The sequence below is a fragment of the Dipodomys ordii genome, unplaced genomic scaffold (assembly GCF_000151885.1).
Source record: "Dipodomys ordii isolate 6190 unplaced genomic scaffold, Dord_2.0 Scaffold43, whole genome shotgun sequence".
NCBI lineage: Eukaryota > Metazoa > Chordata > Mammalia > Rodentia > Heteromyidae > Dipodomys > Dipodomys ordii.
The window spans coordinates 11202553-11215373 of NW_012267259.1; the positions used below are offsets into that span (position 1 = coordinate 11202553).

Here is a 12821-nt window from a genome sequence, read left to right on the forward strand (position 1 = left end):
GGAGGGAAAACAACAAACCCGAGTCGCCCACTTCCCTTTCTCACGTGGGCCCCGCATGGACCCGCGTCCCGGCTGGCTCACCTCGCAGCCGCCCCTGGGTCCCACCCCACGTCCACCGCTGCTTCCAGAGGCCGGACTTTAGGACCGCTCGGAAGCCGCAGGAGGGCGGTGCACTCGCAGCGGTTGGGCGTGGTTTCTCGGAGGGAGGCGGGCCCCAGGGCGGGGAGATTTACGTCACCGTCATCCTGGTGCGCTGATTGGCTGAGGCGCGGTGCGCGGAGCCCGCCAGCGTCTCCGCCCAGCACAGCCGCTGGGTCCGCAGGGGCTCGCGAGGGAACCGCTCAGGCGCCGCCGCCCCAGCCCAGTGCGGACGACGGGGACTGGGAGGCGGAAGGAGGACACGCTCGCTCGCTCGCTCGCTCCCACCCGCACCCGGGCTCCCAGAACCGGCGCGGCGCCCAGCGGGGAGGAGCCGCTGCGGGCACGCCCCGCCTCTGGTCCGGCACAACGACGCCAGCGACCCCGCCGACCCCGCCGGCCGGTCGCCGGCCGAGACCCACTCCCGGCCCTCCACTCCCGGCCCTCCCCGAGCGGCATGGAGCGGCCCCGCTCCTGACGGCCGCGCCGCCGCCCCGGCCGCCGCCGCCGCCGCCGCCGCCCCGGCCCCCGCCCCGCCGCGCGGCTCCTCCCGCCCGCCCGCCCCCGCTCGCATGTCCGCGCCGCCCTAGCCGAGGATGCTGAGGATGAAGCTCCCGCTGAAGCCGACGCACCCCGCCGAGCCGCCGCCCGACGCGGAGGAGCCCGACGCGGACGCGCGGCCGGGCGCGAAGGCACCGCCACGCCGCCGCCGCGACTGCCGCCCGCCGCCGCCCTCGGGCCCGCCGCGGGGCCCCCCGCCGCCGCCGCCGCCGTCGCCGCCGCCGCCGCCGCCGCCCCTGGGGCTCGGGCCGCCTGTTGCTGGCGGGCCGGCGGCGGGGGCGGCGGGCATGCCGGGCGGCGGCGGCGGAGCCGTACGAGTGGTTCGGGCTGGTGCTGGGCTCGGCGCAGCGCCTGGAGTTCATGTGCGGGCTGCTGGACCTGTGCAACCCGCTGGAGCTGCGCTTCCTCGGCTCGTGCCTGGAGGACCTGGCGCGCAAGGACTACCACTACCTGCGCGACTCGGAGGCCAAGGCCAATGGCCTCTCGGACCCGGGGCCGCTGGCCGACTTCCGAGAGCCCGCCGTGCGCTCGCGCCTCATCGTCTACCTGGCGCTGCTGGGCTCGGAGAACCGGGAGGCCGCCGGCCGCCTGCACCGCCTCCTGCCCCAAGTGGACTCGGTGCTCAAGAGCCTGCGCGCGGCCCGGGGCGAGGGCTCGCGGGGCGGCGCGGACGACGAGCCGGGCGACGCGGAGCCGGACGCCGAAAAAGACGGCTCGGGCCTGGAAGGCGGCGGCCCCGAGCCCGGGGCGGGCGGCGGGCTCGGCTCGCGGGCCCAGGAGGAACTGCTGCTGCTGTTCACCATGGCTTCGCTGCACCCGGCTTTCTCCTTCCACCAGCGGGTTACCCTAAGGGAGCACCTGGAGCGGCTCCGTCACGCGCTCCGCGGGGTCGCCGAGGACGTGGAGGTGGAGCCGGGCAACTTTGCGGGCTCCAGGCCCCAGGTAAGGCGCCGCGCCGCGGCATCATCACCCCCCCCCCCAGCCTCGCCCTCGGACGCCCCCTGACCTCGTCCCCGGCCTGGCGCAGGTGCCCCTGAAATCCCCTTGCGTTGGCTCGCAGTCCGAGTCCTCATCTTCGTTTGGTTGGGCCGCTTAACAACCCCCCCCCACCTTCGCCCTCCCCACCCCACCTCATGCTTGCAAAGACACCCGCCATAACGGAATGCTCTAGAATACCCTTCCTGCTGGAGTTGCACGGAGGACCTGGAGCTCCCAGCCCCGGGGCTCTTCTCGCTGCGAGGGGTCTCCGGACATTCTTGGCTTTGGGCATTTCTTGGCACTACCTACAGGCCAAAGGGAAATGTTAGGGAGCCGGTCTGTCAACCAGCCCGGAGCCTGGCCTCGGCCACTTCGTTCCCTTTCTGGGTCTCAGGTCTTAAAGCTTTGCCTGATCTTGGATGAACTGCTGGAAAAGGTACACACCAGGCCTGCTGTCCTTGTCTTTGGCAGAAAGGAGCTTTTTAAAATGCCAGATGTGTGCCAAACTTAAAACGGTTCATATGGGTCTTTTGGTTGCCATGAAGAGGAGGAATTAATATTCCCCAGAAAGATGTTGATGTGGAGACATGCGAATTTACCTAAGTACTGATGCAGGTGTCGGGGTCAGAAAGACAGCTCTGCGGTGGCCTGCTCCAGTGCTCCACCTCCAGCTCAACCAGCTGTCTAAGGAGCCTAGTCCCTAGTACTCTGTTGATCCTTTACTATGGGCATTGATGTCGTTTAACAGTTATTATTTAACCCCTAAAATGTCGTAGATGAGAATCCGAATGAGGCACTTGTCGCAAAACGGTAAGGAATTTTTACAGAGCCATGAAAGCAATTATCCAGGCCCAGTAAAATCCTTGAGAATAACAGTTTAATGGAGAGGAGGGGAGTAGGTTTGGGCTAGAGTAAAAACTATGTACATTAAGTACTTACTGGTGTGGATCTTTTGAAAGGTATTGATTTGGATGTCATGCTTTTCAACTTAAATGATCTCCAGAATACATAGTGGGAAAGGGGATTCCCTCCTCCCTGCTTGAAAGTTAATTCAACTTATATATATGCTATCATTCACTATCCCTGAACCAAAATTTCGCATCGTGTTTTACTAAAGGTGGTGTAGACTCATTACCTGTCGATTTTAAGGTATCTAGGGTCTGAAAGGGAGAGAGAAAATCTAGGCTGAGCCCCTCATTTTTACTCTGAGGCTTCTATGAAGTGATAAGCTCATCTTTCAGGATAGATTTTTTTAAATCAAATTCAGATGTAGTAATGCTAGTACCCATCGTTTTCTTGTCGATCGTGAAATTTTACCCTCTTCCAGTGCCTATTACTACTACTAGTATGTGTGTGTGTAAAAGTGGAAAAGCCACTCCATCCCTCAGCCTACTCAGTCAAATATATCTGAAAAGATCTGCTGCAAAGCTATTAAATTTCCAGAAGAAAGCACGAGTTCTAGAACAGTGAGTAAATATTTTTAGGCGCTTTCTTGTAACAGTCTATGTATAGTAAAGATAACATTGAATGTGGGTCTGAGGAAAGGGTGGCACAGTCATCCCATTCCAGCCAGGGTACTTCACTGATTTCAGATTTTTTTTCCTTTTTTAAAAGTTTGCTTATAATGTGAGTATTGTAGCACAATTAGACCGAGGGGAGAAGGGGAGCGATTCGTGCTATCCGAGTAAGTAGATTTACCTTGACTGCAGTATGTGGCCTTCTCTGGCGGGTCAGCGTGGGCTGGGAGGAGAGGTCAAGCAGGTTGGTGACCCTGCCAGAATTTCTGGGCCCACCATTCCTTGTCAGAAAGTGGCCTGTGCTGTGGCCGTCAACGGAGGGGCCCTGAGCCAGGGGTGCGCGTACTACCGCAGACGCTGAAGGTGAGCCCTAGACCTGGGTGTGCTGGGGCTTTTCCAGCAGCCGTGTAGGGTGGCCGTAAGAAATGGTTCTATTTTCCCTCGCTGCTCCAACCCCAGGCCTGTGCTCGTTAGTGACCCCGAGGCCTCTGGCCGTGGCTCGCCCTGGCCCCGGGGGGGGGGTCCCAGCGGATCTCCCGGGCCGTCACTCGGGCTGCAGGTGCGCCGGCTGATTTAAAGCTCCGTTCTCTGCAGTCCCACCCAGCGGTTGCTCGGCCTCCGCTGCCCATGCTCACTGGGCCTCCGAGTCCGCGATGCGCCTGGGCTCGTGCGTCCCTGGCGCGAAGGCGCGGGCCATCCCGAGGGTCCTGGGGGACCCGGGCACAAAGCACCCCGCACCCTCCCGGCCCTCCGGCGGTGGCGAGGGGTCTGCCCTGGGGGCGTCTCCCCTCCGCCCCGCAAGATGGCGGCTGCGTGCGGCCCACGTGACTGGCGCGGCCCCGCCCCTCCCGGGTGGGGGGCGCTGACGTCGTTACCACGTGGGCCGTGGGCCTGCCGGCTGTGGTCACCTGGGAAAGGAAGTTCACGTGGAGGTAACCTTGTGGCCACTTGTGGGCAACCTTACAATTGATCAGGAGTCAGGTTTTTCCTTATTAATAAGTGAATCGCTGGTGCTCCTTTGTATTTGCATCTATACTACGTGGACAAAGCAAAACTGATTCCTTGTAATTTTAACTGAAAGTATACTGACCCTGAAAAGTGTTTTTGCTCTCACAAAACTTGTACCAATAGCTGTCTTTAAAATGTCTTACGATAACAACTGATGTTTCAGGTAAAGCTTGGACTTTAATGCCTGTGTTTTATTTTATACCCCCTTGAAGTTGGTCTAGCACATGGTGTGATGCCATGGTTAAAATGTTAACAGTTGTGACAAGTTCACAAATTACCACCAGAATGGTAATTATGTCACTTTAGTAGTTTTTAAAGATGCGATTTGGGTGACATTATAGTAAATGTTACATTGGATTACATCTTGAATATTAGCATTCCTTTTAGGAGATTTCTGCACATGTCTCCCTACCCAACAGTAGGTAGTGGGTAGCCGGTAGCTTCCATAAAATTCAGCAATAGATCAATGGGCTATGGAGAAAGTACTCATTAACAGTGTTCTAGGAAGTGTGTGATTGAAGTAATTCTGTTAGAGCTACAGACCACATGTATAACATAGCTGAAGACTCATGGTTTTAAACATGGCATAAATTACATGTTAAGAACAAAACACTGCATGAGTACTTTAAAAAGACCTTAGCATCAATGAGTGCTTCTTCATTGAAAAGGAGCTAAGGTTTTTATGTTTTCGTGATTAAAGGAATGCTTCACTATGCATAAACGTCGAGATTTAGCCTCCAGCTAGCAATATAAAGGTGTAAAAACAAATACATAGATGCACAGTAGTCAGTGGTTAATACTGTAGTTTTGGCTATTCTCTGGTGATTATATTTTCAGGGTCCTCAAAACTTAGTTACTTACTTGGCTGAAAAATAGTACTATTTGAATGAAAAATAATGTTATTGGACATGATCCTGTGTCTTGTTGTCATTTGAATTCACTCATAAACCATACATGAACTATATCATTTGAATTCAAATTACTAAATTAATAAAGTGAATAAAATAAACTAGTTGTCCTTGTTCAGGGCCTGAGAAAATTCAAAGGGTTGAATTGTTGCTTGCACAAAGAAAGTGTCCATGTGAGAGCAGCTATAGAAAATGAGAGGGAAATAGTTGTCAGAATTTCTGTCGTATTAAGCACTAAAAGGATGCATTTTTAAAAAAAACTTTTAAAATGATGAATATGTTTTCTGTTTTGAGACAGGTTCTTACAGGCCCAGGCTGGCCTTGTACTTGCCATATTTCTTCTCAGCCACAGGATTATAGGTGTATGCCACCATGTCTGGGTAAAAAGAATAGTTTCAATGCTTGCTTTCATGTAATTTTTTGGACACTGCTAGACATTTAGTAACTTAAATTCAATAGTGTCTTTGAAACTATGGTCCCTGCCTGTGACTTTCTTCAGTTACCAGTTGGAAATGGCTGGGTGCCATCTCACGCATGTAAATCCTAAAGACCTGAGCATCCTGGGATTCAAGCTAGCCAGGGTGAAAAAGTTTGTGAGGCTTTTTATCTCCAGTTAACCAGCAAAAGTAGAGGTGTGGCTCAAGTGATAGGTAGTCAGCCTTGAGTGAAAAAAAGCCAAATGAGAGCCAAAGACCCTGTGAGTCTTGAGTTCAAGGCTCAGTAGCCGGCACATGCACAAAAAGTTGTAGGTGATACTTAGGTTTAGATTTCTAGGATTCAGTGTACAGTGGAATGAATAAATCCTGGTACTTAATCTTCAATAAACAACTAAATATCTAATAGCTAAACTAAGCTGTTGTATATCTTCCCTCAGGGGCATTTTTTCTGTACAGTGTTTTTTTTTTTTTTCAGGTAAGGAGAACTTTGATGGGGAGGGGAGAATCTAGGGCTTTAATTCAAGTCCACCAATACTTGTCAGTGTCTATCTGGATCTCTATATATGTACATATGCGGGTCTTTTTTTTGGGGGGGGGTCCGGTTGTGGGGCCTGAACTCTGGGCCTGGGCACTATCCCTCAGCTCTTCAGCTCAAGGCTAGCGCTCTACCACTTGAGCCACAGTGCCACTTCCGGCTTTTTTCTTTTTGCTTATGTGGTGCTGAGGAATCAAACTCAGGGCCTCATGCATGCAAGGCAAGTGCTCTACCACTGAGCCACCTTCTCAGCCCCGATTTGCGGGTGTTTATGATCTGGTTTAATTTTGTTTGTGGGGCAGTATATTGTAAAGGTATATTGTAAAGGGAGGGGGCGTGAGGGAAAGAGCATGCACATGAGCACCAAGTTTAGTAGAGGATTTCTTGGAGTCTTAAAGTCCATCTCTTTCACTACCTCAGTTTTATTAACCAGGCTATCTATAAAATGGTGAGAGTAACTTTCTTTTGGGGTTATGGTGACAGAATTAACAAGACAGTTGTAAAATTAACTTGTACTATTTGGAATGTTCATTCTTGATGGAGAATAGCACTTGACTTTTTCAAATAGTGTTTTATTTTCAGGAGTAGAATGAATGTTTATTTGGATTTTAGATTTCTGTTTTTCTATTTAAAGTTCACATGGAATATTTTGTGCTTTTTTTGTCATGCCTCTAGTAGATTGCATCCAAGAAAGGCTGGTAATTGAAAGGATAATATTTGAGATGTTTGTTTGGAGCAATTATTTTCATAATACTTACATTAAAAAAAAGTTGTTGAAATCCAAGAAGAAATTCTGAGTTACAAGTCAGGAAAATACATATTCTTTCTTTCTTTTTTTTGGGGGGGGGGTCCGGTCATGGGGCCTGAACTCTGGGCCTGGGCGCTGTCTCTCAGCTCTTTAGCTCAAGGCTAGCGCTCTACCACTTGAGCCACAGCGTCACTTCCGGCTTTTTTCTTTTTGCTTATGTGGTGCTGAGGAATCGAACCCAGGGCCTCATGCCTACAAGGCAAGCGCTCTATCACTGAGCCACCTTCCCAGCCCCAAATACATATTCTTTAGGTCAGACATGAAGACTCAAACTACTAATCCTAGTTAGGAGTTAGGATCTACCTAAGCTAATTGGGAAGATTGTAGGTCCAGGCCCACCAAAGCAAAAAGTTATTAAGACCCTGTCTCAACCAATATTTAAGACAGATGTGGTGATTCACCTCTGAATCAAAACTAGGTAAAAAAAAAAATCTAGGTCTTGAGGTTGCGCCTAAGCAAAAATGTGAGACCTTACCTGAAAAGTATCTAAACAAAAAAACACTGGGAGAGGAGCTCAGATAGTAAAGTGGTTCCTGAGTTCAAACCACAGTACTGTACCACCAAAAATAGAAAACATAATTTTACCACTGCTGTATTTGGGGATGGGAATAGAGAAAGTACCTACTTGAATTTGGATTATCATTCCCATGAAGCTATAATCTTTATCAAATTTATGTAGGAAACTAAAGCTATGTTGTGGTGCATTCCTATAATCTCAGCACTCAGTAGGCTGAAAACAGTAAGATTACAAGTTTGAGGTCAAACTGGGTTAAAAGTGAGAGCCTACCTGAAAAATAAGCTACCAAGACCCTGTCTTAAAAAGTAAAACTACATTTCAGTTCTGTTAAGTTATATAGTTAATTGGTTCAGAGCAGACTGACATCCAGTTTATTTTTGTTATTAAGTAGTTATATAAAGGGGTTACAATTCCATATGGAATTTATTTTTATGGAGCATTTTCCTATCTTTTTATAGATGCCATTAAATTGGCTAAATTTTTAACATCTTACACTATTTTCCTTGAGATACATTAGGCATTTTAAAATATAAAGACAAAGTTTACCAAGTGCCCACGACTCACACCTGTATTAGGAGGCTGAGATTTGAGGATCTCAGTTCAGAGCCAGCTGCACTGGAAAGTTTGTGAGACTCTTATCTCCAATTAACTACCAAAAATATGCTCGCACGTGTGTGTGTACACCCCTCCACCCCCCAAACACACGCAAGATTTGTACTGCTCTGAAAGCATATTGGGTTTTTATGTCACCAGCACTGTTTTCATTATGGATGACAGTATATAAAGTGCCTCTTTTACACAATGAATTCTTTCCTCACAATAACCTTGTTTATTCAATAGACAACTCTCCGTGTTCCCCCCACCCCCCATCTATAAACAGTCCTGGGAGAAGGGAAGTGCCGCATGGAGTGTTTATGTCATAGATGGTGGGCCCTGGGCAGCTCTTTTCCTTCCGTTCCTGTGCTACAAGAAATACGTGACCTTTAATTCCCTTCCCCATATCTTGGCTCCTTAGAAGTGTTTGATGCTCATTCTGAGCTCAGATTTAAGTATCGAAAAGGTCACATCCTACACTTGAGTATAACCAGTCTATAGGGTAGGATATCTTCCTCATCTATAACTGTTGTGAAGTTCAATATGATAATGTATATAAAAGTGGAATAGCAAGGTCTGGGAAGGTGGCTCAATGGTAGAGTGCTTTCCTTGCTTGCATGAGGCCCTGGGTTCTATTCCTCAGCACCACATAAGCAGAAAAAGTCAGAAGTAGTGCTGTGGCTCAGGTGGTAGAGCATTAGCCTTGAGCTGAAGAGCTGAGGGAGGGACAGTGCCCAGGCCCAGAGTTCAGGCCCCACAGCTGACCTCCCACCCCTTCCCCCCAAAAAAAGAGAACAGCAATATAGACAGTTGAGATAATGAGTTGGATTACAAAGGTCTTGTAATTTCTTGAAGGAATAAGTTGTCAACAGGTTTTATGGTCATAAGCAAAAATATTGTGTATGTTTGCCTGTGACATATATCTCCTGAAGGTCAGATTTCACTCAAGACTTAATCTGTATAAAGGGAACTCCAGACTCACCCAGTTCTCCCACTGGTACTTATTATATATAAGCCTTGTATTCTGGCTGTCCAGTTTTCATCCCTACTGCCACCATTCTTTTTCAGGACTCTATGCCTAAACACTTGAATGATATTCTCCTTGCTGATTTCCTTGCTTTTCGACTAGCTTCTATCTTTTGGATATGCTACCAGGTACATCTTCCTAAATAAGTATTTAATCGTAACTACATTTTCTCTCAGTGACTGGGTAGGTCATTAATTTCCAACTCCCGTTCAGGCACTCTTCACAGACCTCGCCTTCCATCCTAGGCTGGGCTTGAATGGAACACCCACCTCTGTGTGGCGTTTGTTAGAACTGTTTCTATGGCAATCTTAGGATTCTTTGCTAACTCTGAGTCCTTCTAGAGCATATATTTGGTTGGGGTTTTGGTACTTCTGTAGTTCTTAGTGTTATTTTAAAATATAAAATTGACCTTTCCTACTAGGCTTTGAAATTCCCCAAAGGCTAGGCATCATCAGTGTCTCATTTTTTTTTTGTCAGCGTTGCATATATCCTGAGTGCTCAGTCATAATTTCTTCTGCTTATGCTTTTTAAGTATAGCTCAGAAATACTAATATGACAAATTGCATTAAGACTAAACACATCAGACAGTGATTTTTGGTCTTATTTTGAAGTATACTTACTCAGATACTTTATAACAATATGTATTGCTACATATGTAGCCACAGTTTTTTTTGTTTTGTTTTTGTGTTTTTTTTTTTTTTCTAGTCCTGGGGCTTGAACTCAGGGCCTGGGCACTGTCCCTGAGCTTCTTTTACTCAAAGCTAGCACTCTACCACTGGAGCCACAGCATCACTTTGGCTTTTTCTGTTTATGTGGTACTGAGGAATTGAACCCAGTGCTTCATGCATGCTAGGCAAGTACTCTACCACTAAGCCACATTCCCAGTCCCAGTTTTTTTGTTTTTTTTTGGTCCAGTTGTGGGGCCCAAACTCTGGGCCTGAGCACTGTCCCTCAGCTCTTCAGCTCAAGGCTAGTGCCCTACCACTTGAGCCACAGCGCTACTTCCAGCTTTTTTGCTTATGTGGTGCTGAGGAATCGAACGCAGGGCCTCAGGCATGCAAGGCAAGCGCTCTACCACTGAGCCAACTTCCCAGCCCCCCCTTTTTTTTTTAAATAAGAGGAATTGTAAAGATTTGACATGAGTCTTCAGTTGGTGAATACTGAACAGTTGTGCTTATGAAGTACTTGTCAAGTTTGTATTAGCATTCTGTGTGTGGAGTAAATATATTGTCACTGTATCTGTCAGTGATGTTTTGATAAGATGGAGAAGCATGAGTTACAGAGTATTTTCTTCTTGTCTGAGTAGTTTACTACATGGAGCCTCTTCTAGGGTTTATTTTCCAGTTTTGGGTCAACTGGCTGACATATGGCGGTGGAGTGATACTTGGTATGCTTAGAAAGCCAAAACTTACCTTTTCTCATTGAGAGGAGCTGTCTGTAAAGTAACTCATGTTTATGCTTCTTGTTAAGACTGTCTCAGATGGGATAGTTTCCATAGAGTAATAGATTCTTGTTCTACTGGTCCTAGAGAGGATAGTGTGGTCTTATGCCAGGGTGAAGCTGTAGTGTTTGGAATTACTTGATTTTTTTTTAAGGCCCATTTACATACAGAGAGGTTGCCAATGACATTTTGAATTGAATGATTTTGTTGGTTTGGGGGAATGGTTTGGTTAGCTTATAAAGTGCCTATTCTAATAGGTGCCATGAGTGCCAAATCCTACCCTACCATAGTGTTACCTGATACTATCACATGGGAAGCTTTTTTTTGCCAAGGGTCCATTTGGATATTTATAGCATCATTCGTGGGCATACAAAAGCATCAATACAGGTCAGGGGAAACTGATGTGAAGCACTTGGCTATGTCTTCCCTCTTATCCATTATGTAACATGGTTTTGAAGACCTTATATGTTCCCAGGCCAGTTGTTGCCAGCCCTGCAAGTGCTTACTAATGTATACATTACTTACTGTCAAGGGTCTCCCTTAAACACTGTAAAACCTAAATTTGTGAGTAGTTCAAAGACTTTCTGTTCTGAAGGCTAGTTCTGCTAGAGGTGCTAGTGGACCTAGCAATGTATGGTTCTCTCACCATCAGCCAGCTCACTTCTTGTTGACAATAACTGGCCCAGTTATATAACTAGCAGTTTCCTGGTTCCACCTCCTCATTTCTACACAGAAAGAGAACTTTTCTCTTCTGAAGGGGGCAGAAGGAAAAGGACACCCAAGTCTAGTGCTGAAGAACAGGCTCCAGCATTGGTTTGGGCTCTAAAGCCATGCTTTAGAAAAAAAAAAAGCTACCCTCTCTGGATCCTGTACCTTTGTCCTTTTGTGGTCTAGTACAGTCTATATTTTTCACCACTCACGTGCCAACTAGAAGATAGCACTGTTTAGGTTGAAGTAGCAGAAGCCGCGAGAGTTTTACAAGGAAAACTAAGGCTGCCATTGCTTCTCTTTACTCTCTTCCACTCCTGCCTGTAAAGCTGATCTCATTATTTACTAGATCTTCCTTAATGTAAATGAATCTGCAAGTTCAGTTTCTTAAAAAGAAGACAGTTTTAATTTTTCAGTTAATAAGAGTTCCAAAAGAGTATGATTCTTGCTGTTCCATCTTACTTCATCTGTCAAGTTCTGCTTAGCTAACCATGCCCAGAAAACCTTGCATGGTTTCTATTACCATGGCTTCCTTGCCGTATTGGCCCAGTCTGATCTGTTGACTGTGATGGTGGAGTGCACATAGGCTCACTAAATGACCCTTCCACTCCCCACTCAATAGCTAGAGTACATTTGCCCCCAAACGGTGGCTAATTCTGTTACACTTTGCTGACTCACCTTATCAACCACCTTTCTAGTTTTCTACATCAGGAGCCTATCAGCACAGCAGAAATCGGCTTTGTGCTGTTTCTGGGCTATTGATTCATTGGTCTCCTTTGCACTGCTGTGTCAGTTTTGTTGTTTCAGTGCAGTTTTAGTACATTACCATGCATATTTATTTCCAGTCCAAAAGTTGCCTTTTATCAGATGCCATGGGGATGATTCTCAAAGTATTACCTTGAATTAAGTTGTACTATTTCATTGAATAGAGATTAATCCAACTTTTGCCTCTTCTACTACATCCTCTTGGTTAAACAGAAAGGCAATAAATAATTCTTTAAATACTCCTTGGCATTCCAAGGAATGGAATTCCCAGAGATGGAAATTCAAACTTAACCAAGAAAGAGGGTGTGATTCCCCTCTGTACAATTCCTTAGTAGTAGTTCTCAGGTTTTACGGCACACTTCCCTCTATTGAATGTCTTGTTATGTAACATGTAAAAGGGGAGACAGTGTTACTAATAATTGTGCTAGTAAATGGCGTAATTCTGGTCTCTGGGCCTCTGTGTGACCTGTGTAAATCGCTTCTAAATTTAGCCTGATTTAACATTATTAGTACCTACTGAGACTTAGGACAATAAGAAAAAAAATCAGTAGATTTTTTTATGATTTTATTTTTATTTTTTTATTGTGAAAATACTGTACAGAAGGGTTATAATTACATGGGCAAGATAATGAGTACATTTTTTATCAAGCATTGTAGCCTCCTCCTTTGTTTCCCCTTCCCATCCCTTCCCAGCCTCCCCCACCCAATCCTCCCCGCCCCCCCACCAAAGTTGTAAAGTTCTTTTTTGACATAACAAAATGTTTTTTGTTTCTTTCATGCGATTGTTTCTAATGCATTTATAAGATTATTTCTTTGTTGCTTTGTATGTCCCTCCCCCACAGTATAACCCCTACTTTCACTGTATTTGATGTCGGTATA

General features: G+C 47.0%; 1 protein-coding gene across 1 annotated transcript in view; it reads left to right on the plus strand.

Moving 5' to 3' along the window:
* The first annotated feature begins 734 nt into the window (after nt 1-734).
* Zcchc2 (zinc finger, CCHC domain containing 2) overlaps nt 735-12821 on the plus strand; it is a 49701-nt gene continuing 37614 nt past the window's right edge. Inside the window, 2 exon segments of the mRNA XM_013019017.1 lie at nt 735-1009; nt 1011-1641. Of these exon segments, the coding sequence (XP_012874471.1) occupies nt 735-1009; nt 1011-1641 (906 nt within the window).